Here is a 25768-nt window from a genome sequence, read left to right as displayed (position 1 = left end):
CCGAGCTCCGGGGGCCCTCGCATCCAAACCCTAACGCTCCACCTCTGATCAACAAGACCACGAGCTCCTCAGGCCCTGGCGTGCTCAGGGGGGACAGGCACAAGGTCAAGAAGCAAGGGGTGCGCGGCGTGGCGGCCCCAGCAGTGACGTGTGTCGAGGCGCACCCCTGTAGACCTGCTGACGTAGTTAACTGTGCATTTTTTAAAAATCCAAAACAAAGTGACCACTGGGGACCTAGCTCTTGGGATCCGTGGTAGGGACTGTCCTCTCAGGAAGACCAGGGAATGCCCCACAAGCCACTGAAAACTGGCTCCTTAGGAAGAGGACGACGGGGAGCGAGTCCCTGTGGGTCACGCTGCACCCTCTGCACTGATCGACGAGGCCTCCGCCTCAGGGTGGGATTCAGCGGAAGGCCCACAGCCCCTGGGAGAACAGGGAATCCGTGAAGTGCAAACAGCTCAGTTCAGTATGGCTTTTAATCCAGGCAGGCTATGTACCAAAGGGCCGCAGCTCCTGAACCCTGCCAGACACAAAGGGGACCGTCCCTGGGGCGCTCGGAGCTCATGGCTGCTGTTAGGAGGAGGGGCCTCAGCAGCACCCGCTCACCCCCGTGCAGCTCTGCAGCCCCCGTCGGAGGGTAGGAGAGGCAGCTGTGCCCACCCTCGTCATCCACAGCACGGAGCACACCGGGGCGTAAGGCCAGCCTGCAGCGCCCCACCATCCCCCGGGGCAGCGCCCCACCATCCCCCGGGGCAGCGCCCCACCAGGGGTGACACTGGGGCTGGGACACGGCCGGTGCCTGGAGGCCTCAACCCAGCAGCCCGGGGTGTCACTCGCCACTGACTTACGGGTGGCTCCAGCCTCAGGACCCCAAGGGTGGCCCACATGTGGGTTAGCAACAGAGCCACCACCTGGCGTCTCTGCGAACCCCTGCTTTTCCCATCGCTCACTGTGCAGGTCTGTGCGGGAAAGCCAGAGGCAGAGCCCTGACACAAGCGAGGTCCCGCCACCGAGGGGCGCGTCCCCTACACTCCAGCCACCTCCCCACAGCAGGCTCTTCGTATAGAAGCACGAATTCCACGCCAGAGGAAGCTGTTCCCACAAACACCAAGATTCTCGTCCAAACGTCCGTCCTTTACCAGTCAAGTGGACGATCAAGGCACTAATCAGGATGGCCTGAGCAGAGGCCAGGTGGCCAGCGGTGGAACTCCAGCATGACAAGAAGTCACATCCCCATAATCCCCAGTTCCAGCGGAGTTCCAAATGTCTGTGTCTTGGGATTTCATTGATGAGACGTGAACAAAGCCTAGGATTGACTTGCTGATCCGACACTTGGGATTTCCAGGAGATGACCTCCCGGATCCATCCGTGGCAGCAGAGGGATCGTCTTGGCACAGGGTGTTCTGCTGAAGCCCGTCCAGGGAGTCCAGGCGAGCCGCGTGGCTCCACGGAGTTGGGCCAGCGTGGGCAGGCAGGTCCGAGGCCCCCGCGCTCCACCCGGGGAAGGCCAAGCGCGCTGTGCCCAGGGACGTCTGCGTCCAAGCTCTGGAAGCCCCGCTGCCTAGGCGTCCTCCTCACTGGTGGTGACCTGGGCCTCCCGGATCCCTTCGCTGTGGCGAGTCCGCCCACTGATCTCCAGCAGGGCCTTGGCCTCCAGGTCAATGTCGAGGATGCTCTTTTTGCCCTGGACCTTGGGGAGTAGGGGAGAGGGTGGTCATGACGTGCAGAGAGGTGAGCAGCTCCCAAGAACTGGGACGCAGCAGTGTTTCCCGCCCCTGTTCAGCTCACCGGGGTGCAGAGGACCCAACCAGGCAGAACCAGGGAGCCACAAGGAACCCAGGCCTCCTGGTCTTGCAGACAGGCGGGGAGGGCAAAGGGCCACCCAGGTGCATACCCCAGGCAGGGCCCCGCTTCCAGGAGAGCGCCAAACCCAGCTGTGCCACGCGCCTGCAGCATCCCCAGAAAGGAAGCGGGATCGACCTCCACGAGCAGGAGCGGAGGGATCGAGCAAGAAAATGGAGAGGCCCACGTTCGAGGTCCTGGCACTCACCAGCTGCGACTCCGAGGGGTCTCCCACGGCCCACACCTCCATCTTGTCAAACAGGAAGTTCTCCTTGGCGGACAGCTGCGGGCTGTTGTAGGTGGTGCACGTGGGCTTGGCCTTGCTGTGTCCCTTCCCGAAGTCAGCATCTACCCAAAGCCCAAAGTAATGGTGCTGCCCTCCCATGCCCTGCAAAGGAAGCCCCCGGGGCATCAGCGGCTCCTCGGGCCGGCCCGGCCCCTCTCCCGGACGCCCAGCGTGGAGGGGAGGGGACCCAAGGCAGTCGTCTTTTCTAGACTGAATATATCAGCGCTGCTGTTGAAGTGCCCCGCCCGTGGCCAGAGCACTCGCTGGTGTCCCCGGTGCCGCCCCACAGCTCCCTGGTTCTGCCGTGCCGAGGCCCGGGACCAGCAGCTGTAAGACGCTCCTCAGCCCAGAGCCCCCGGCTGCTCAGTCGAGGGCAGAGGTGAGTGCGGGCGATGCTGGAAGCCAGGCCCGGGTCCCTGCTCCTCACCCGCCAGGCAGGAACAGCCCAGGGTGTAGGGCTGTAGGGCAGAGAGGGGGTAGCCAGAGTGGGCGCCCAAACCCTGCCCTCCCCCTCGCGGTGCCACTGCCTGCGTGTCAACCTTGGTGCACCGCCATCGAGTCCCTTCCCTGGTCCCAGGTGAAATGGGTAGCGTGCCCTCGTTCTGCTTTGGGGCAAGAGGAGGGCCCAGTTTGAGTCTGTTCAACTCTTAGTGCCTTCGGCCCGTGGCACCGTGACTGGCAGTCCCTAAAACTGAAGCCCAAGGTGTTTGGGGCTTAAACGCTGGTGGCCTGTTCATGTTCCTCCACCGCCCCTGGCAGCAGCTCGGAAAGGAACCTCCAGGGGACAGCCTCCTCAGCTCTGGGCTCCGCAAGCAGAGCAGAGAGACTGGCCGAAGACACGGCTCTTAGGCCAAGCTGAGCATCTGCCTGGAGTGCATCTGGCCCATGGCCTACCTGTGCCCACTTGGCCTCCACCCTCGGCCTCCCCCTCTGCCGCTTCTTCCTGCAGTTGATCACCACACTGAAGCAAGGACCAGCCAGCAGCCTCGGCCACCTCAGTTTGAGCCCCACATGCTGTCTCATGAGCCGCCAGCCAGCCCAACTGCCCAGGACCCCAGCATGGGGTCCCCCAGCCTGGCTGGGCTCCTAGTGACAGGTCTGCCACCCGCATGGTCCACCGTGGGAGCCTGGAAAAGAGGCTGAATTCTCCATTTGCACACACCACTGAGAGGCCCGCAGAGGCCATAGCCTTCCCTGAGACACTGGCCTGAGTGGCTGCTCCCTCCCACTCCTGAGACGGGGACAGACGAACGGACGCAGTGCATGCGAGGAGCAAACGCCACCAGGCACTGGCGCTGGTGGAGGAGGCAGCGCGTCCGCAAGCATCGGGAAGGACCCCACCCGCCCTGCTCCCCGCTCTCACCAGTCCATTGGGGATGGTCTGCTGCCCGCAGTTCAAGTACATGAAGTGGTCATTGTAGCCCGTGTGCTCGTACACGGCCATGCTGGGGGAGATGGAGAACAGGAAGCACCGGTCATCCCCTGGAGGTGACAGAGCCGTGTAAACTGGGTCACTGTCTGAGCTGGACACCAAGAGCAGACACCACAGGAAAGACCTTGGCCACCCTCGAGAGCCCGAGACTGCCACACGCCCAGCTGCTGGCCTCTCAGGGATCAGACGGTGAGTGCAGACCCTGCACAGCTCCTGGCTGCCTGGGGACCCAGGGGGCTGGGCTGGGGGCCAAGGGATTGGACTGGCAGTGAATAGGATCATGCCTTCTGCTTTGGGGACACCTTTTAGCTCCTGCCAGGGGGATCCCAGGTAGGAACTCTGCCCACTGTTGACTAGAATTGGTTCAGATCATCCAGGGTCACAGAGTTGGGACGCACAAGCCTCCTCAGAACTTAGGAGCAGGGGACAGGTGGCACCACAGGACACTGCCCAGCCTGCCAGAGTGTACGTATGACGGGGCATCGGCCATCTGCCACCTAAAAGACCACCACCCTGGAGACAGAGAAGCTGCAGACACAGAGTACCTCACAGATAAGGGCAGCTGGGAAGGGGAGGGACAGTGAGAAGTGGTATCCACTGTCATCCAAGGGCACAGGTGTGAGCACACTGTCCACTTGAAGAAGCACTGGCCGGGTGCAGTAGCGCATTCCTGTCATCCCCGCGGCTTGGGAGGCCGAGACAGGAGGATTGCAAGTTCAAAGCCAGCCTCAGCAACTTAGTGAGGCACTTCGCAACAAAGCGAGACCCTGTCTCTAAATAAACATGAAAAGGGCTGGGGATGCGGCTCGGTGGTTAGCGTCCCTGGGTTCCATCCCCAGGACCAATAAATTGATTGACTGATTAAAAAGGCAGCACTGGGCAAGCCTTGGAAGTGACGGGTCCTCAGTCCAGGGCTCCTGCCCTCCACCAGCCCGCAGCACCGGAGGCGGGTGAAGCCCCTGCCTCGCCCACAGGGCACGCTGGCGAGGTACCACCCCGATCTGCCTGCCCCATCCCAGTGCCCAAGGACTGTGCATGGACACAGGGCCCCGGAAACGCCCATGACTGTCAAACCTCTGCCTCGGCCGAGGGAGGAAGAAGCACATGGAGCCTGGAGTTGGCTGCCTGTGGGGTGGGAGGGGTCACAGGAAGCAGTGGGCAGGAACAGAGGGCGTCCAGGGTCCAGGGGACCATGGGGACAAGGACGTCCTTCAGCAGGCAGAGTGCAAGCAAGTAACGCCCCGACCTCCAACCCAGACAGACCGTGGGCCCCGCGGTTGGGGTCAGGTGGCCCTCAGGCAGCACATCAGCGGCCTGCAAGGCGGGAAGGACGTGCCGGAGATGGCAGGGCCACGCCTCTCTTGGAGGAAGGCCCCCACATGGGGACGAGCCTGGGGCACAGCAGGGGCCATGGGTCCCCTGAGCGCCTGTGGGTGTCCGGGTGGGGAAGGAGGGTGGTCAACCTGGAGAGTCACCTGGCCACACTCAGAAGGGCCATCCTGGACAGAGGCCCTGGTCGCACCTGTGTCAGCAGTCGAGGGCAGAGGACTGTGGACACTAGGAACTGCGTGGTCCCCGCTGCACCTCCCTCCCCTGCCCCCGGGCCCTGGGCTTCAGAGGGGCGTCACTTTGTTCTGTGGTCCTAAAGCTGTTCTTTAACCGACACTTACGGGGCCTGCTAGGGGAGGTGACAGGCCACGGCGTGGGCCCACGCTGCAGTGGGCCCCACCTGGTCCAGCAGGGGCCTGCTGGCAGCAGGAAAGCCGCGTGGACACTGGGGCCTCCAGGTCATGGGGAGGTTCTACCGCTGGGTGGTGGAGGATGCTCACCACCAGGCGTCCAGCTGTGCCACGGACACAGGCGGCATGTGACTGTCACGGGCTTCTGGGAACTGAAGCCCAGAGAGTGAGCACCTCGCCAAGGGCCGGAGCAGGGACCAGGCCTGTCTGCTCCACAAGCCTGGAGTCTTTCCAACCGCACCACGGGATGCACCCAAAGAAGCCCCGCCCGCCGCTTCTCCCTGAGCCTGGAGCACAAGGGGACACAGCCTCTGAAGGTGACCTAAACCAGGGCCGGCCACCGCAGGCCTAGGCTGCCTCAGCTGGAGCTTCCTCCCCACATTCCAGAGCAGAACGAGGTCGCGTTTGAAAGGGTGGCCCGTCAACGTTCCACATTCCCACCACCGGCCACCCACAGGCCCTTCACGCCCACTGTGCCAGGACAGGGTCGGTGTGTGTGGACCTCTGAGACCAGCAGAGCCAACCTGAAGTCCTCAGGGCGCGGGAGGCAGCGGAGTCTCATCTGTGGTCGACTCTCGGCCTGTTCATGTCCTAACACGGAGCTCGAGCTGCAGCCAGGCAGCGCAGCCTGGGCTCCCCGAGCCACTAAGGTGGGGAGGTGGGCATGTAGGCCTCAGGCTGTCACTTCCAGAAAAGCCCATGTGCAAGGACAGTGGCATACAGCATTGCCACCAGTCCCAGAACTAGATTAAAGATCTGGAACATTCTGTAACCCAGAAATAAACCAGATTCTACAAACGGCCGGACCTAGGGGGCAGAGGCACCAGCCTTCACCTGCTCTTCTCTCCCACAATCCCAGGGACACGGCCGCCGGCCTCTGACCAAGCTCCCTGGGGTGGTGCCCTGCCACACCCTGCACAGGGACATACACAGACACTCAGGGACACACACGTCCTGGCCTCCAGGAGCTCTGCTCCAGAGTGCGAGGCGAGGTGGGGCCTTCTGGGACACGTGGCCTTCTGGTGCAGGCGGCCGCCCGTGAGTGCAGAGAGCACCCTGGGCAGGGGCGAGCGTGGTGCCCTCAGCTCTGCTCCCGGGAAGGGGAAGAACGGACTCAGCCTTTGGTAGCAGGCGTGCGGCTTCCAACCTCCAACGAATGACAGGCCGGAAGCAAAGGAGCCATGCAAACACGCAGCAGGGAGGGGGTCAGAAGGGGGTCAGTCGGTCCAGGGAGCAACTGAAAGTTTCTGAAAGAAGGATCTGCAGGTCCCTCCTGGACATCTGCAGTCCAGCCTCTCCTGGTTGTGAGGCTGGGCCTCTGTCCCCGCCTGAAAGCTGGCCCGGGGACACCCACCTGCCTACCTCACCCCACAGCCAGGACTAGGGGGCCTGAGGCACCAGAGAGCACCATGGGGGGGGGGATGGCCTTGCCACGCCCCTCGTGTCCATGACACCTGGAGGAGCCAGGAGAAGGCCTGGCCGGCAGTGCCTCCGTGTCCCCCAATGCCCAGCGGCCTCCAGTGCGGCAGCGGCCAGCAGGCGCTCCCCCAGAGCTGTGCTGCCCGAGGAGGGGTCTCCAGGCTCACCTTGGAACTGCGGCTTGACCTCCCAGGAGCAGGAGGCAAAGCCACCGAACACGTGTCCGTCCTGGTCCTCGAGGAGCGTCAGGCAGGGCCCCTGGTGCGTGATGTGCCCGCAGAGCTGCGAGAAGCTCTGCCCGTGGAGCTGCGAGGAGAAGAGCAGGCGCCAGCGGTGCCGCTGCCCCTGGGCCAGGCAGGAGTTGAGGAAGATGACCGCGAGCACGTCCAGAATGCTCTCCAACTCCCGCCCGTGGCCCACCTGGCACTCGGGCACCAGCGTGGCCAGATCGAGGGACGAACACAGGACCAGGAAGCCTTGGTGGATGACCACCCTCAGGAACGTGGCCACGTGGGGAACCCTGAACACCCAGTCCTCGATCGCGGCTCGGTCACAGGCACCGTCCAGCCAGTGAGCCCCCAGCAGCCTGCTGCCATCTGGGAGGGAGATGGGCGTCACGGGCCAGCACAGCACCTTCCGGCGACTAAGCGCACAGACTGAGGCAGGAGCTGGGGACCGGGCGTGACCGTGGACGCAGAGGTGGCTCACCTGAACGGAGGTGAGTCTAAGCGCCAGACTCACCCAATTTCAAACCTTGGTACAAAGAAGACTGAAAAATAGCTCCGTGCTCTATTTTTACATTGATTACATGTCAAGATTCTATTCAGGACGTATTAAAATCAACTCCACTTGTTTCTTCCTACTATTTTAAATGCGGCTACTGGAAAATTTGGAATTTCACGTGGGGCCTGCCTTATTCCTTCAGTGCTGATCTCAACAACCTGACTTCGACTCCCATCTCCTCCTTCCCCACCAAGCTGCCCCTCAGAGGCCCACAGCACAGCAGGCCCTCATAAGGGGGCCCCGTCCCCAGCGCCTCGGCAACCGGGACCTACCAGGGTTGCATCCCCAAGGGTCAGGAGAAGGACTGGGGACGGGTGGCACTATCAAGGCAGGGTGGGGTGGGGGGCAGCCGGTCACTCACGGGGACCCTCTAGTTGGTCTGGGAACAGCTAATGCTGTTGTCCTCTCACCTACAGAGTGAGGTGACAGGGTGATGTTGCAGGACACACCTGGGACAAAGCAGCCTCCGTTTCCCCTGGGCACAATGGACGCAATGCCATAAGGCCCCTGTGTGGTTTCCCCTGTGGGGCCAGGGGCGCCTCTGTATTTTAAACTCGCTGGCACGTGTGAAGTCTCGATCCTCAGCTGTTAAAACTTCCAACCCAGGCTGGGGATACAGCTCAGTAGGTAGAGCGCTTGCCTTACGAGCACAAGGCCCTGGGTTCCATCAGCATGGCAAACACAAAAAACCTCCCAACCCACGGAAACTGGGAAGCTCAACTCAAAGAACGGTGTTCCTCTAGCTCCTGCCCATCTGACTTGCCAGGAAATGTAGAAACTCGACTACTCAATCATCCTCTTACCAACTCGTATGCTGCTTCAGATTCCTATCATTCCTTATTAAACTGGTTTTCAAACGTATTTCTCATTACCTGTTTATTACATGAAAACTTAAGGATAATTTTAATTGTTTGATTTAACTTTTTCTCCTTAAAATACAACTTAAGTTTTCTCTTTTTATGATTCTTCTTTTAAAAACTACTATCTTTAAACTAATGAATAGTTCACCCATATGATACTGATATGTGTACATTTTTGTTCTGTCCACATTCCAAATACCTTGCCTAAATGTTTGAAATATAACTTATTTTTAAACTAGAAAAACCAATTTTTAGTAAAATTAAAATCTGGCTTTATAATAAAAGAGTAACATATTCATAAAACAAGTCTACTTTGCAGAGAGATTGAAATCCCAAATCCCAAGTAAATTTAAATATATACTGTTATATACAATAGGAGAGAATACATACTTCTCAAGTATATGATGGACATTACCCCAAGTAGGCCATATTCTAGGCCAGAAAAGATGTCTCAATAAATCGTACAAAGTACGTTCCCCAATCATGAAGGGATAAAATTAAAAATTAGTAGCCAAAGGCAATTTGAGGAATTCATGGCATGTCAAAATCAAAGAACACTTCTAAATAGCCAATAGGCCAAAAAAAAAAAATTAGGCCAAAGGGACATTAGAAAACTCTCAGATGAATGAAACAAACCCAAAAACTCATGGGGAGCAGCTACAGCAGCATTTGGAGGGAAATTCAGAGCTGCCTACACTGACGCTGCCTGCAGGGAAGAGAGATCTCGGATCAGTCATCTCCCCCATACCCTAAAAAATTAGGAAAAGACAACAAACCTAAGCCGAATGCAAACAGAAGGAAGAAAACAAAAGACTAGGGCAAAAATACATGAAATAGTAGAAAAATGCAAACAAAAAAATCAATAGAACCAAAAGCTGGTTCTGAGGAGACCCACAAAAAATTGAGAAGCATTTATCCAGACTGCCCAAAGGGGAGACGTGGGGGGCAGGATTCTAACTGGCCACGTCAGTAACCAGGTGGGGCGCACCAGTGCTTCTGCAGGAGCACGGATCTCGGGAATTCCAGGCACTCCCACACGCCCAGGGGCCGGCCCCACCCCCTCTACCACGCAGCCGCGTAGCGAGGATGCTCGGGCACTTGCCTGGAAGCTTCATCTCAGACAGCAGGTGAGCAGCCAGCGCCTGCACCCTGGTGGGGGCCCCGGGGGCCTTCTTCCGGGTCCAGCCCCTCAGCTCCTGCCTATGGGCCAGCACGTGCTCCACAGAGCCAACCAGATCCTCTGTAAACTTGAAGATCAAGAATCCACCATGAACAACTGTCCACTGTGACCCGAGACCCCAAGACACCACTGTGGGGCAGGCCAGTCCTCTCTAAGGCCCCACGGGGTGGACTGCAATGTGGGGACGTCACTGACTCACACAGGTTCCCATCCTTCTAGGGACACACCTGGCTGACCGCAAGTCTTGCCACGGCCTTTGTCCAGGAGTCCTGGCCTCAGCCAAACGGCTGTGAGGTCTAGGCTTCCCCGAGAGTGGACATCTCAGCAGAGTCGCTGCCCCAGGTCCCCGGCCCAGGCCAAGACTCTCGGGAGGCACCGGGGGCCGCGTCCTCTCTACCTGCTGGAGTTCTCTGACTGTCACGGGACCTTCCTTGGCAGAAATCATCTTCAGAATCATGAGACTCTTCTCCTCAGAGTTGCCTTTCAGCAGGTGGGACATGGACACCGTGAACTGCTCCTGAGAGACGCCCTGGCTGGGCCCATGTGCGCTCCGCGTCGGGTTGACTCTCTGCATGCCGTCGTACAGTCTGGTGACCATCTCTGGAGGAAGGGCTTCCCCAATGTGGTTCTGTTGGGGACGAGCAGGAGAAAGGGCTGGAGAAGGCACAAGTTCAACTTGGTGGAGTCACGGGGAAATAGGACCACGTGGGGGCTGGGACCACGGTGCTCTCAGCAGCTGCGCCTCCTCCCAGGACTCGCAGGCAGTGCCCGGCTCACAGACCCCTCCCTCGGCTCCTGTCCTGCTTGCCACACTGCAGTCTCCCAGGTTGACCATGTCTTTCCTGCCTCTGCTGTCACCTCTCGTTACTCCTCCTGGAAGACCACCTCGGTCAGACCCTGCCACGCCTACGCACCACGTCTGTGCAGGGCTAACTGGCCTCTGCGTTAGGCATTGCCGGACACCTAGGCAGGCTACGGCTCTCCCAACTCTGCGCTCGAGAGGCATTTTTAATTATTTGTACTAAACTTTTCAGTTTCTTAATCAGAACCTTAATAATGATATCATGCAAATACTGTTTTTCTTTCTGGCTCCAGCATCAAACACAACTTGACCAGGGGTTATAAATAAGAAGAAAAGAACACAGGCGTGGAGCTCCAACAGGGCTGCGCGTGCCGGTCGCCACCGCGTCAGTCCTCTGCAGCTCCCATGCGTCACACTCGGAAGGAGCTCCTGTTTCTGTCAGTTTCCAGGGTTCTGATGCAAAGCACACTAAGCCCTCCCTGGGCAGCAGACCCTCAGTGGCCAGGTCAACCCTTAGTCCAGTGCAGTCAGTCAGGTCCTGGCCCTGGTCCTCTCAGCTCCAGCTGCGGGTGCCCAGGCCCACAGGGCGCTCCTGGTCTAGAGGAGACACAGGCACACACGTGGGCCTGCGCCTGCAGCTGGAGCCCAAAACCTCCCTGGCCAGCTTCCTCGTCTGCCAAGTGTGGGTGGGCCCGACGCAGGTCGGCTGCCTTCTGCTCTTCTGGGCCTCACAGACCCGCACTCCCCACCTCCTGACATCTCAGCCTGAGCACCTGAACTCCAGCTGAGGGTCCCATGGAAATGGCCAGTGGCACCTCCCTGAAGGAGACCCTCAATGTGAGGCTTCAATATAATGTGAGGAGCACTGTCGCATCCGAGCACTGAGGATCCCAGGGCACACTGCACCCGAGGTGCTGAGGCAGCCCTGTCCCCCAGCCTACCACCCTGTGTCGGGGAGGGTGGCCAGGAGACAAGCTCCGGGGCAGGAGGCACGCCCCAAATCAGCTCAAGCCAGAAGTGCCCCAAACACTGTGGCAGTCCCCAGAGCCTTTCTTCCATACAAATATGACTATAGTGACTTCAATAACGAGGAGGGGATCTTTCGATGTGGCCAATGGCTGCTTCTACATGATACTACATGACAGGGAGCGGCCCAGAAGCCGTGGGACACCACACAGCCCTCGGCTCTTCACGGAGGGCCGACCCCTGAGTGCTCCCTCCGGCCCAGGGCCACGGTGCACAGACCCCTGCGCCCAACACAGCACCAGGTGCGGCTGCCGTTCTTGCCTTCAGCGCCCGCAGTGAGAAGGACCTGGACGAGGGCTCAGAGCTGTCCTCGCCCGACGACAGGGCATCGAACAGCGAGTCGACCTCCGCCTGCTCCTCGGGAAGGAACTGGGGGCAGCGCTCCGGCTCCGCACGGCTCCTGCTGTTCCCCATCTCTGCCGTACCCGGTGGGCTCCCTGCAGGACAGACAAGTGAGGGCAGCGTCAAACACCGCTCGTGGGGTGAATGCCAGCACTCACGACCGGTCAAGAGGCAGACGAGACCCCAAGGTGCAAAGCTGCCCCAGCCCTGGAGGCCAGATGGCCGCAGCCCGGCCTGTGCTGCTGATAAACCAGGACAGCGTGGCCAGATGTGTTTTTAGGTTCCTATTTTCTCTCCTCTCACAGGGGAAGCTCAAGATTTTCTCAAAAGTTGTGAATTTGCCAAGTCACCAAAAAGCTGGTGCTAGAATCCTCCCTGCAGCCTGTCTCGTTGCTCTGGGGAAACCTGCATGATGACAAACGCGTGACAATGTGCCTGGCGGGTTACGTTTCATCGCTAGCTGGGCCTTCATCCCGAGCATCACGCTTCCCACGTCTTCCTGCAGACCGAAGGCCGCCGCTCACCCCGAGGGTGGAGACTAAGGACTTCCCGGTGACCAGGAGAGAAAGGTCTGGAGAGAACAGCTTCTGGCCAGGGCTGAGCCCTGGAGGCCTCTGGTGGCTCCCAGGGTGGCCTGGAGCATCATGGGCATCAGAATGGAGGTCCCCAGGGTGGCCTCCTCTGCTCCGTCTGGCTCACAGGGCCTCCCTGCCTCGCCTTTGGTTTCCAAGGCTGCTCAGTGTCCCAGCTTTTCCTGCCGCCCTCAGACACCCTGGCCAAGAGGCAGTGCAAGCCCCTCCCCTGCCCCGCTGGGCCCTGCTGCCCCCTGAACGTGACCATGGTCAGGTGGGCCGCTGACCCCAAAGCTATTCCACCAAGCGGCCCAGGCTGGTTCCTCCGTCTCTGCTCGGAGGTCGCCTCCTCTGTGGCCCCACCAGGGAGTGGGCCCTGCCCGTCTCCTCCTCTGGCTTTATCCTCCATCGCGGCAGGCGAAGCCCCACCACAGCTCCTCCCAGCCCGACTCCCCACTCAGATCTGAAAGTCGCAACAGAGATGGGTCCACGGCCACATGGCCAGCATCTGAGCTTCAGGTGACAGGCCCCTGTGCCGTTCCCTGCCACCCTCTCAGGACATGGCTTGTTCCTGCCTCCCTGGGGGTCCCCATGTACACACCTCGGAGCCAGTCTGGCTGGGTGCCGAGCAGCAGCCCGGGCTCCCTACACCAGTTCCCATGGGGCTTCACTGCCCCAAGCATCAGGAGCCCCATGGGTCAGTGCCACTCACCCGCCCACAACCTGACCAGCTGAGGGGCAGGCTCAGGACCCCAGCTCTGCAGTCCCCAGCCCACCACATCGGGCACTGCAGCGACTCAGTGCACACAGGCAGACGACATCCACCTCGAGAGGAAAACAGCTGAGCCCCAGGAAGGCTGGCAGCAGGGACGAGCCCTGCACCAATGCCACCTCCAGTCCCTTTAAGAAATGAGCCATGTCCACACCACACCTCAGATTCCCAAATCCTGGGAAAACTCCCTCCCCATCCAAAATGAAGGAATCCTCTACCAAGGGGTCAAGGCTAAGAGGCCTCCTCCCACCGAGGAGTGCCACAAGGAAGCCACAGTCCCGCCTCCCCCAGGTCACGGCCTCCTGACCTTACTCACCAGCCGTCGGTGCCAGGCCCCACCAGAGAAAGCCTGGCACAGGCTTTGCCTGCAGGAGCCGGAAGAGGGCAGCCGGAGCGGTGGGGATGGGCCCGTGGGAAAACCACACACCAGAGTGTACAGTGTCCCTGGGGACAGCACAGGGGTGAAATGGTGGTCAGCAGGCGAGGTCTGGTGCGGGCAGGCAGGGTGCGAGGGCCTGGCCTTCCTGCTCTCCTAGAAACGCTCCTCCTCTGGGGTCTGAAGACAGCAGGCCTGCAGGCCTGGCCGGATCTCACCAGGCCCCAGCGACTGTGAGGAAGGAACTGGCCCGGGTAAGCACCACCAGGGAGGCCACGGACCAGCCAGAGACCGGAGCAGGGCAGCACCAGGAGCGGCCAGGAAGGGCCCAGAGCACAGCCCTGCTGGCAATACCGGTTCTTCAAGGAGGAGGGAGGTCGGTGTGTGGCCTCCAGGAGGCGGGCAGCCTAGAATCAAAGAGCTATGAGGGAGGGACCAGTCACTGGAGGACACAGCCCTGTGCCCTGCATGGCTGTCCCTGTGCCCACAGAGCCCTGATGACGAGACATATCACAAAAGAACTCAGGGCAACCTGTCTTCTTTATAGCCCCTGCAAGGCTGTGTGGATAAACCGTAATGGGGCTGGGCTGTGGCTCAGTGGTGAGCGCTTGCCTGACACGTGTGAGGCATTGAGTTCCACCCTCAGCACCACATATAAGTAAATAAGTAAAATAAAGATATTGTGTCCATCTACAACTAAAAACATTAAAAAAAGAAAAAAGAAATAGCAATGGCACGCAGGTCCCATAGCTGATCCCTCCCGGCCACAGCCTCTTTAATCAGGCCAGAAACCTCTGCCATCAGTGTTGGGGTGGAAAAGAAGGTTCTTCATCCTCCACCAGCCCCCGGGTGACATCCGATCACCCTGGCCTGTCTTTTCCACCCCTGGCCTGTCTTTTCCACCCCTGGCCTGTCTTCTGCAAGAACTCGGTGAGGTCAGGCTAGCCAGAATCCCCCTCACTCCTGACGTAGCCTCTGGTCGTTTTCTGTCCACAGACCCCGACCCGTTCCTTGGCTGTAAATTCCCACTTGCCCATGCTGGATCCAGAGAAGATCCCATCTTGCTCCTTCAGTGTGAAATCCCTCTGCCGTGTCCCTGTACCTATGGCCAGGCTCTGGAATGAAGCCTGGCTTGGAGTGCTTTCACAATCATCAGTGAATAATTTAACACAAGGCCGAAGGATTGAATAAAGCAATCCAGGGCACTGGAAGGGCAAAGACAGAAATAGCTGAGACAAGCGGAGGCAGCTCCTTGTCTGGGGCTGGGAACAAGGGAAGCAGTCCTGCGCTAAGGCACTGCAGATGGCTGGGTAAATGAGCCGCGTCTTTTCTGGGCACACTTCCTGCGGTGTCCCAGGATGCTCTGTGGACTCCTTTGCAAGCTTCTCAGGATCAGTCCTGTTATGAGTGGGCTCCACCCTGGTTGGCAGTCTCAAACCCTCTACCTCCAAGAGGCCATCATCCTTAAAGCCACAAACATGGCTCTCCATGTCCCCTCTCTGGGGACACTCCAACCACTCCATCAGAACCAACCAACTTTAAGTCCTCTTTATGCCCCAGAGTCCAGAGGTCCTTCTGCAAGGGGCAGCTTGAGCACAAGCAAGGAGTTCCTGCTGGCCCAAGGCTGGCTTCCCTCCCTCCATCCTGGGCTCAAAGGGTTGTGTCCTGGGAGCACTTTCTTCTCCTCTTCCTTAGCTATGATTTTGGTTATCAGCTCCATGTGACGGACAAGCCAGGAAAACTGGCCCCCACACCCTCCATATATAGCCCACTCGCTGCTGCCTCCACAGATGCACTGCTTCCTTCCTGTGTCAATGATCACATTCTCTCAGGGCTCTCCCTTCCGGACAGCTGGCCTTGACCATGGGAGGGCACTTCTGGGGACCTTCTAATCTGACTACACAGATGGCAGAAGGCCAGTGTTCTGTGCTCAGAAGGACCACACGGGAGGCCCTCCCTCCCTCTGAGCTGTCCCCAGGCACACTCCGGGGGCCTGGACAGGCTTGGGCAGCCCGGGAGCCGCTGGGCTCAGGCCCACTCGGAACACGCTCTGCCCTCTTCCGCACCCCGGTGGAGCCTGGCCCGCGCCTCCCGCTCAGCTCACCGACCTGCACGGACCTTGCCTGCCTTCCGGTGGGTCCAGGGGGTCCCGCAGCAGGCGGAATTTCCTCTGGGGAGTCTCCCCTGCCGGGCCCGTTCCCTGGCAACGGTTCTGAAAGGCGGTCAAGTGCCCCAATCAAGGAAGCGGAATCTGGAGGCGGAGCCCCAGGAACGAAGTCAGCCAATGGCGAGGCGCCTTAGGGGAGTGGGCGGGCTGCAGCGGTGTGGGCGGGGCCGGGCGCCGTGGACCCGAGTCCCAAGAAGGAGCGAGCCGCCGCCGCAGCTGGGAGCGTGGCTAGCGTGGAGAGGCAGTGCCTGGGCCGACAGGGCTGCTGGGGAGGAGAGGCGCCCGGACCGGGCTAGAACAGGGGAGCTGAGCGCGGAGCGAGGCTGAGCTGGGGGCAGAACACAGCCCCGGAGAGTGACCCAAAAGGGGACCCAGCTGAGGACCCTGCTCCGCTTGCCTCCGAAGACAGAGCCCCCTGTCCTCGACACCCCACCCTCTGGTCCTGAGGGAGATTCCTTCCTGACCTAGAGCCTTCCCCGGGGCCGCCTTCCACCCGGCTGGCCTACCAGTTCCTCCCAGTCGAGCGTTCAGCCCAGTTTGGGTGAACACTCCCCGACCTCTGCGGGCCCTTTTTCAGCTTCACTACCCCTCATTCCAAAATGTCTTGACACCATAGCTTCCATTTCTTCACCCTCTGCTCATTTCCTAATCCCACGGAAAGTCTGTCCTGGGGACCCTGTCACTGACCAGAGGGCACTGAGCCCTGGCATGCAGGGTTGAGTGCGGCACTCTTGCCTCCTCATCAGTTCTTCCTGGCTTCCGGGGTGCTCATTCCTTCCTCCCACCTTCTCCCAGGCTCTGCTGGCTTCTACTCCTCTGGAGCCCCTCCTGCTTCTTCCTTCCCCTCTTCCTACCCCATGCATGCTCCTGAGAGCGCACCCTTTCTCACCTGCCCTCTGTTGAGCACCAAACCTGCATGTCCAGCAGGTTTGCTCACCTGGACTCTGACCCGGTAGATTGGTTTTTGGCATCTCTGCGAGGCTGTTCCACAGGCACCTCCCACTCAGCAAGCCTGATCAGCCCCTTCCCTCAAACTGCTTCTTCCGTTTACTTCCAACCACCTTCCACAGCCCAACAAGAGACTGGAGTCATTGGAAGCTTCCTCCTCCTCTCCCTATTTTGGCTACTAAATCTGTTTCACCTCTGAGATATGACCTGCACCTGCTCACTTCCTTTCTTGTCCCAAGGACCAGGTGGTTCAGGCTGGACCTTGGTAATGGCCTCCTTGCCTCCACCAATCCACCCCCCACCCCATGCTGCTACCAATGGAGCGCTTAACACACTGAGTCTTGCCCTCTGGACAGTGAGGACTGTAAAAACCCTTCCTGGCCACTTGCCAAGCTGGGATAACAGACAGATAAAAGCAACCAAAAGGCTGGTAAAAAGAGGAGCAGGATTGATTTCTCTACAATGACCCCCTTGAATGACAACACTGCCTTCCTACTGAGGACTCTGCTTTCTAAAGTCATCCCCAGGAATTTGTGGTTTGAAATTCTGTGGCTCGGAAGGACTCAGCTGCTCCTCCTAGAGGACTGTGGTGGCAGTGACTGGAGTGGGGGCCAGAGTTGCAGCCCAGAGTGGCTCCTGGCGAGCAGGTTCTGGACATTGTGACCCACAGCGCCTTAACTCGGAGGTCCACTTTGCAAAGACCTGTTGCTGGCCCCTTCGCACACAGCCTCATCTGAACTTGACCTGAGCTCCGCCATGTGGAAATTCTTGGCCTCTTCAAGTGAGCGGCCCAGGTTAGCGCACCTGACAGACTACAGGAGCAACCCAGGTTGGGCTGGGACAGCTGTAAGATCCACAGGGGCAGCACTGTCCTTCCAGTGTACGCAGGCGTGTGGCACACCACCGCTGTGCAAGGGGTGACGAGCCAGCAGTGAGCCCACTGCCCTGCCTGGGCACTCCTCCTCCATCACCCAGCCCCCACCTGCTGAAGGAGCTGGAGGTGCTGATCTCATGGTGGGGGTGTGGCTATGGGAAAATCAAGGAAAAAATAAAGACCAGAGAGGTGGAGGTGCACAGGCTATAAGCAAGAAACCGGGTGGGAACTACGAACAGGATTTCTAGTCCTGAGAACTGAGGCCACTGGACATCTTCCTTCATTGTGTCAGGGCTACTGCCTCTCCATGTCCTGTCCTATGAGAATCAGAGCCACATCCATGACGCCCCAAATACTCCATTATGCCCGTCACGGAGAAACCAGGGTTCAGAGAAGTTAAGTGACTTCCAGGGACACGCAGCTGGAGCATGGGGACCCCTGGCCCCGTGTCCAGGGCTCTTTCTGATGCAGTGCACGTGCCATCTGGTTCAGTTGCGAGGAATCACTTCTCTGCCTGGCTCTGGGTTCCTGGAGGCCGCGTGGGGCCAGTCCCCAGCAGGCCCTGCACTGAGGGAAGCAGCAAGAACCTCCCGAGAGCAGCTCACCTCAGGGCAGGACTTGGGCTGCTCACACAGAGGGCAGGTGGTTTATCATAGCTGAGTCCCGGGAAAGGGATTCTGAAGAGAAAACCCCAGCCCCATAAGACGGCTCCAGCACTGGGCACAAGCACTGGGCGAGAAAGAGGTGGGGAAGAGAGCCTCCCTCCTGCTGTTCTGCTCCGGCCTCGCTGCCTCCTCACTGCTCCCTGACCCGGGCACCAGAGCCGTCCCAGGCAAGCTCAGATCCATGGTTCTGAACCCTTTGGGCTCTGCTGCAAGGTCCCCAGGCCCTGCCCCATTCTCTTCCACCTGCCACCCATTCTGGTCTCAGGGACCTGCGTGTCCCCTTCTGTAAACTCCACCCCAGCCAGCTGCCAGAGTGGCCTAGAGCAGAACAGGCCACCTCCTGCCCATTCCTGCCTAGCCTGACTGAAGCCTGCTGGCCCCCAGGACCGGCTGCCCTCGCCACCCCGGGAGGGCTGCTGGGCTTCTTGCGCCTTGGCGTCGCCCTCGCCGCTCTCCGCCGCTGTTTGGTTTCACTGTGTCTATTTCTTCTTCTCTCCAGGAGAATGTAGGCGCCTGACCAATGCTCCTGCCAGGTCTGCCTGTCTCCTTGCAGAACTGAGGGGTGGTCAGGAACACCTGTTGCAAGAGGTGACCTCAGAAAAGGACTCCAGCTGATACTGGAGGCAGGGGAGTGGCCAGCACGCTCAGCAGGGCCATTTCTAAGTACTCCTCCTCTGGGGAGCGCTTTGGTCGGGCTCAGCCCTCCTGCGACTAGGGCAGGAAGGGTTGCCGGGGACCCACCATCCCCAGCGACATGGGTGAAGCCTCAGGGCCCCAACTCCTCCTGCAGGATACAAGGAGGGGCGGCCAGGGAGCTTTTGCCTGCACTTGTGGTGAGGTTGACGCCAGTGAGCTGATTCTGAGGGACCCAGGCACCCTGCTGCTTGCCAATCAGATGTTTCCTGGCCATTTAGTTGGGACAAAAACAGAATCCCTTCCTGCCTGAGGGCTGTGGACCTGACTGACAACCGCTCACAAGACATGATCCCTCACGGAGAAATCCCTCTGACCCGTGAAGCCAAGGCCTCAGGAGAAACAGATGCCCAAGCCCAGCCAACGCCACCTCTTGTACACCAGTGACTCTTCACCTCTGCTGGCTCCAGATAGGTGTCTGTCACCTGCAGACAGGACTCCTGATGGTCAAGACACAGGGTACTGGAACACAGGAGTCCCCGAGTCCTGGCCTCCATGCTTTCTGCACATTTGCAGTTGCATCTGGGAATCTGGGTGGAGATGAAGATGTGGGGGTGGGGGAGTAGTGGCCTAAGGGCAGGGGTGTGGGAGTTTATATAGCGGGAGGTGTTGCCAGCTGCTAGTGTGGCGTCACCTAGCCATAACAAGCAGCTGCTCCCCTGCTGGGACAGGCACCTTCCGTGGCTTTAGAATCAGGGGAGATTCGAAGGACTTGAAATTCTCATACAAAGACCCTTTCAACACCCATGGTGCTATTGTAGCCGCTCCCTGGGAGTCCCCACAAGCAGCAGCTGTGTGCTGGGGCCTGGCTCCCGTGTTTATGCCAACTTGGGGCGCTGATCTCGCCTTTGCTCCCCAAGGTCCTGACTTCTGGCCTTGCCATCCATGGGGGTGCCCTGCTAGCAAGGTTGGCAGGTGACACAAAGTCCAACTTTGACACCTCCACGGAAGGTCTGAGCTGCCTGCCAGGCACCCTCTGCAGCGGGCAGCCACTGTCTCTCCCCACACGCTCCACGTGCTCGGACTACCAGTCTCCGGAAAGATCCAGGGAGCCTCCATTTGGGCTGACAAAGCGCTAGGGAGGCCATCACCCAACAGGAAATACAGTTGAGGTTGCCTTCCAAGGGAGGGGCCCCCAGCGCTGCCCCGTGAACATCCATGAGGGCAGAGATTCCTCATCGCTGTGCTGTGTGAGCCACATTCAGACATGGAACAGAAAGATGTTTTGATTTTATTGAATTTAGATTGGTTTTAATTCAGGTTCAGATCACCACACGTGGCTCACAGTTAGCAAATCGCACAAAGCATGCTGGACCATATGCAGCATTTCAAAGTAGAAAAGAAAAAAGATAAAACATACGCCTACCCGCTAGGATGGCGAGAACTTAAGGAAATAGGGAGTGTCCGCGCAGAGGCGGGAGCGCGGTCCTGGACCAGCACCCCGGAAACAGCCTGGCGGTTCCTCAAAGAGCCGAGCAACCCCAGACCAGGCGTTCCTCTAGGCCTACAGCCACACCTGAGCCAGGTGTCCCCTCCGTAGGAGGAGGAGCGCAGGGCCCAAAGGTGGACTCCGAACCGTCATCGGGTGAATGAGCCAAGTACGGATCTCCACCGGGGGAACACACCTGGCGCTCCAGAGGTGCGGAATGAAGCACTGAGAGGCGGGAGTACAGAGGAACCTGGGAACAGGATGCGAGGGGGCCCCTCAGTGCTCACCCCATTCACGTGACATGTCCGTCCCGCAAAGCCTGGGAGAGGGGACTGGTGGCAGCCCAGGGCCAGGGTGGGAGGAAGAGTGGGAGGATCTGCTAATGCTGGCGGGCGTCCGAGGAGGTTAGAATGCTTCTCGGCTGGTGGAGGCACCCCGCGCGAGTGAGCTAGCGTCACTGAACTGGACGTTTCCAAAGGGCTGATTTTGTCTTAGGTGAATTTCACCAAAAACTCCTCGTAGCAAGTACGCAACGTTTCGAACCCTCCCGGACAGTGGTGTGAAAGGCTCACGTCCCTGGAGATGGGGGTGCTTGGGGAGAGATTCAGAGGCTGGAATTCCGTTTCCCCTGAGAGCGGTGGGGCGGGAGGCCTTGGTGGCTCCTCTCAGGAGGCTCCAGTCAATGTCCGTGTGACTTGTGAAGCGGCTGAGTGACAGCGGGGGCAGAGCATCTGCTCCTGGAAAGTGCCCACCTGTCCCCAAGCCCAGGTGGGGACCTGGGTACGGAAGGCACGGTACCTGGAGCCAACACAGAAGGGGCCTCCCAGAGTAGCAAAGGCCCAGCAGGAGAGACTGCAGGGACCTTCACACAAGTGAAGAGGGAGGGTGCCGGTCAGAGCGGTGGCATCAGTCAGCTAGGGGACCCATCAGGAGGGGTGCAGAGGGTGCAGGGACGGCCGTGAGCCAGGTCAGACAGAACCAGGCAGGGCCAGGCGCAGACAGCCCGAGGCCAGCTGGCTACCTGTGGGAGGCGGCTTAGCCCCAGAGATGTCCATCTCCTGATCCCCAGAACGCTGACTGTGGGCTCAAGTGGCAAAAGGGACTGTAGATGAGATGGGCAAGGACCTCGAGTGAGAGTGTCCCAGGTGACTCAGGTGGGCCCCTGTCACCACAGGGTTTCTCATGGAGAGAGGGGACCCAAGGGTGTCCAGATGGAAGCCAGAAGCAGAGGGAAGGAGGCACCGAAGAGGCTGAACTCTGCGTGAAGACAGAGGGGCCCCAGAATCGGCCTGGAGAGGAAGCGCAGCCCTGGTCACCTGCTCCAGCCTGCAGAGCCCTGGGGGATGCCTCAGTGTGTCCTGGGTCATTAGCCTGTGGACAACAGCAGCTGTCAGAGACCACCACTCCCGGGAACCAGGCAGGTAGAGGTGTTCTGCCCCACCCCTCACCTTCCCTGCCACCCAGAGGGGGCCCAACTGGGCTGGTCAAGAACTGGAGTAAAGCCGGTTGGTGGAGCCCTGGAATCCTGGCAGCCCAGGAGGCTGAGGCAGGAGGATCTCAAGTTGAAAGCCAGCCTTGGCAACTTAGCAAGACCCCAACTCAAAATTTAAAAAGGTAAAAAGGGCTTGGGATGTGGCTCGGTGGTTAAGTGCTGCTGGGTTCAACCCTGGTACCAAAAATAAATAAAAATTTAAAAAATAATAATTGGAGCAAATAAAGACACAGGCTGTTCAGCTAAGTTTTATTTCAGATAAATAATGAATTTTAACATCAACAGTTCCAAATATTTCATGAGACATAATTACACTAAAAAAAGATGATTGTGATTATTTATCTGAAATTCAAATTAGCTAGGCATCCTGATTTTACTTGGCAACCCCAGTCAAAAACAGCAGCTGCCGGGAGGAGGGGCACAAGGAAGAGGAACGCCACCTCCCAGAGGGGAAAGCCAGGCCAGGGTCTCACTGACTGCGACCACACATGTTAACTTACGAGTTGCCATTGCTGTCAAGCTAAGGTGACCCTGGGACCTAATTTCCTAACAACAAACAGGAAAGAAATCATGGGAAGGTCTAAGCTTTTCTTGGGGAACAAAGGGGCAGCTGACCCCATCACACCCCAGCATGTTTGAAGGACAGCAGGAAATAGAGCTGGTTGCCCCAGGAGGATGTCTTGGGCCAAGTACCCCAGGATTTGTCAGCTCAGACCAACCCAAGGCAAAGGCGCAGACTGTGCTGATAAGTAGCCCCGTGGGTGACCTGCCTGTTCCCTGCTCCGGATTAGGAGCCACCACAGGGCAGGAAGCAGACCTTTTCCCTTTCCGAATCCGAGGGGCAACTGGCTCACGATGGGGCTGAGCCTTCCTGATCTTTTTCCTGCAGAGGTTGACCAGGGCCAATGTGGCCATGTGACCACAAGGTGGCGCTCGCGGTCACCAGAAAATGCTCTGCCCTGCCTTCTGATGTAGCTAGAAGAGGTGGCTTTAGGTTTGACTCCGAGGGCTCTGTGGGACCCCCCCATCTCAGCCCCCATACACATCTTCTTCACTGATTCGTGAATCACCATCCATGAGCCAACACCGATACGTCGTCGGTTACTCAAGGCTGTCTTCTATTCAGATTGCCTCAGTTTCCCTCTCCTGACGTCCTTCTTTGGTTCCAGGATCCCAGATGACATTTAGCCACCTTGTCCCCTTACACTCCTCTGGATTGAGTCTCTCAGAGTGTCCTTGGTTGTGGATGCCTTGGTTGCACTGAGCAATCTGGTCAGGCGTTTTGTAAAGTGCCCGCCACCGATGTTCTCGCAATGTGGGCTGGGGGACGAAGACCACAGAGGTGCCACACATCGAGGGTCGGCATGGTTGCCGTGACACCCCCGTGGCTCTGACCTTGACCACCTGGTCTCTGCCGCGACACGACGCCCCCGTCTCTCCCTTCTGGGCCGCATTCTTTGATGCTTTTTGAAGGTTAGTTTTGCCTCTTTTGAAAACTATTTCCTGTCCCTTGGTCCGGCCAGTCGGGCGGTGGGGGCAGGGCACATGGTGCAAGATGAAATCTGGAACCTGGCGGGAAGGGCGAGTTCAGAGCACAAACCACCCTGGGCACTTTCTGCTTCCCACCTAGAATTGCCCAAGCAACACTTGACCAGCCTCCCGGAGGGCGACAGGGTCTCCAGGACAGGGCAGCTGGGGAAGGCAGTATGAGACAGGACAGGGGGGACCTGGGCCACAGCAGGCGCTCCAGAATCCAGAAGCCACTGCCACGTGGGAAGGGAGCTGGCTCTCACCCGCTCCGTCCACAGAGGCTCAGTTCCACCAACAGATCCGACAGGTCCCGCCTCACGGCTTCCTCACCGTCCTGTGACTGCCTACTGTCTGGGGCAGGCCCCTCCCTCTGGCCCCAGTCCGGGCCCCACGGCCTCCACCACCCGTTTCCCAGCTCTGAGCCTCCACTGGCCTTTCCATTCTGCCCGGAATGAGCTTCCACTTTCTTCCCTCCCTTCCTGCTCCCCTGACCCTCCTGTCCACTCCCCTCCAGGGCCGTCCCTGGACCCAGCCCTGAGGGCAAGAAGTGGGGGAGTGGAGGCCGAGTCCAGCAGACGGCACAGGACAGGAGGCAAGCAGCCTGCCGGGAGCAGGGGAGTCCACGTGCACCCAGGCAGGAGCGCACACCCCACCCGAATCCCCTGCAGGCCCTGTGTGGCTCCTCTCAGTGCCTCTGACCACCCACGGGACCCACAGCAGGGTCACTCGAGTGGGCATGCAGCTGCCTGGCAATGGCCATGCCACCCTGGCTTCAGGCAGCGCTGGCTTTGTGCTAAGTGTCACCCAGAGTGCAACCCACGTCTCTCAGGCGAAGGCTGCGGTTCTGCTTTTGTGGTGTGCAGATCTTCTGTCTTCCTCTAAAGCCATAAAAGGCCTCAAAAGTTCCCCATCGCTGAGGCCTTTATGCACACGCTTGGGTGGAGGAGCACTTGCGGCCTAGTGAGCCCAGCTGCTGCTCACCTATGCCCTGCTGGGCGGGGGCAGAGGGAATGGCCTTATATGGTGACAGCAGCCGCTTGCTGGCAGCCCAGGGCTCACAAAGAAGTCCTGGGCTTCCTAAGAGGCTCTGTGTGAATCTCTCAGGTCTGGCCTCTGTGTGGGCAGCCAGCGAGGTCTTTCCAAAAGGGCCAGCATATCTAAGGCAGCAGGAGTCAGGTGCCTGAGCTGAGGGGAGGTCACCCTATCTCCTGCCCAGCGTGGAAACGAGGAAAGATGTCGGGGAATTCAATCACTCAGGGAAAATGAGCAGAGAGAGGCCAGGGGTTTGTGACATCAGGCACAGCCAGACGCAGCTGCCATTTTGGATTTTAAATCTGTAACTGGTGGACATCGGCTCCCAGCCATTGCACGGTGACCTGGGCCCATGCTGGGTTCAGTCTGCCGTATCTCCTTTACCTTTTGCAACAGCTCTGGGGGGCACACGGTCATCCCCACTTAACAGATTCGAAAACAGACTGGGAGGAGGCGCCCTTCTCCACCATCAGCAGCTCATCCCAGACAGGCAGGCGGTGAGAGCTCCAGCCTCTGGGACTCCACCTGCCAAACACCAGGCCGGAGGGGACGGGGCAGCAGACGCGGGCCACGCGTGGCTGCCAGCACAGGCAAACGCGTCCCGTCTGACTGAGCCAGGGTGCAGGCGTGAAGACACACAGAGTTCAGCAACTTCTTGTTTAAAGAACGCAAACTGTGTCAAATGTCAAAGCTGTTACCCTTCATCCAGCTTTCCCCAGGGGGACACCTTATATGTCTGTCCCACGACACCCAAACCAGGACAGGGGCAGGATGCAGGGTCTAACCCTAGGTCACTCCATCATGAATGTCAATTTGTGTGACTACAACTGCAATAAAGATAGAGAACTGTCCCACAGCCACACACGCCTCCCTCGAGCCGGCCCTGGATACATTTAACAGAGTGTATGCTGACATATTACCTTGGAAATACTTGGGTGTCAGTCTGCCATCCGATCGATTATTAAAGCTAACACCACACATTTCTTTCCCTTTACCTGTGAGTACCAGGAAGTTGAGACGCCCGCGTGGGCCCCGCCTTCCGTCTCCCCCAGACACTGCTGGCTCGGAAGTCCAGGTCGCCACTTCGGCAGGGTGGACAGGCTGCTTGACCTCCCCCCGTGGCACCTCAGGGAGGGACCAGGCCTCTCAAGTCACAGCACAACCATCTGCGCATTTGATGCATTGACTGAGTACCTACTATGTGCTGGGTATCTGGCTAAAGGCTGGGAACACAGAAGGAAAGAAACCATGTCCTTGCAGAGGCAGCGGAGGCGCCCCATGTAGGTTCACACGCAGGCCACGGAGAGGGGGCGTCTGGGCCCAGCCGGGCAGGGGGCCTGGCAGCGTTTATTTAACCCTCAAGGGCTCTGCTGCGGCACAGCGGCCCAGATGAGGAGATGGGCCCTCTGCAGACAGAGAGCAGAGGTTACAGTGCTGCTCAGAAACCTAAGTTGTCCCTGTCCCCGAGCGGGGACCCTGCACTCGCCCTCAGTGCCTACCAGTTCTC

The 25768-nt window shown here is 59.1% G+C and overlaps 1 protein-coding gene across 5 annotated transcripts; it reads right to left on the bottom strand.

Moving 5' to 3' along the window:
* Positions 1-91: 91 nt before the first annotated feature.
* Meak7 (MTOR associated protein, eak-7 homolog) lies at positions 92-15664 on the bottom strand. Of its 5 annotated transcripts, none has more exons than XM_047527369.1 (9): positions 15550-15653; positions 13372-13499; positions 11631-11806; positions 9939-10169; positions 9464-9608; positions 6886-7314; positions 3492-3610; positions 2051-2190; positions 92-1690 (listed from the first exon to the last, which is right to left on the bottom strand). In XM_047527369.1, exons 3-9 carry the CDS (start codon positions 11781-11783, stop codon positions 589-591), a joined length of 2319 nt encoding a protein of 772 aa, XP_047383325.1. In that variant the 5' UTR covers positions 11784-11806; positions 13372-13499; positions 15550-15653; the 3' UTR covers positions 92-588. The 5 variants fall into 5 exon arrangements, with proteins under 5 accessions (XP_047383325.1, XP_047383326.1, XP_047383328.1 ...); XM_047527370.1 differs by having other exon boundaries at positions 15540-15627; XM_047527373.1 differs by having other exon boundaries at positions 1421-1690; positions 2051-2230.
* Positions 15665-25768: the final 10104 nt, after the last annotated feature.

Source organism: Sciurus carolinensis, chromosome 16 (assembly GCF_902686445.1).
Source record: "Sciurus carolinensis chromosome 16, mSciCar1.2, whole genome shotgun sequence".
NCBI lineage: Eukaryota > Metazoa > Chordata > Mammalia > Rodentia > Sciuridae > Sciurus > Sciurus carolinensis.
Note: the sequence above shows the minus strand (reverse complement) of the source record. Positions and strands in the feature narration are given on the sequence as shown.

Coding starts and splice junctions, on each gene's coding strand:
- Meak7 (XM_047527372.1), bottom strand. CDS start 11,783: ATGGGGAACAGCAGGAGCCGTGCGGAGCCGGAGCGCTGCCCCCAGTTC. Junction 3,611..6,885: donor GGTCAAGCCGCAGTTCCAAG/GTGAGCCTGGAG, acceptor TGTCACCTCCAG/GGGATGACCGGTGCTTCCTG. Junction 1,691..2,050: donor ACCCCTCGGAGTCGCAGCTG/GTGAGTGCCAGG, acceptor CTACTCCCCAAG/GTCCAGGGCAAAAAGAGCAT.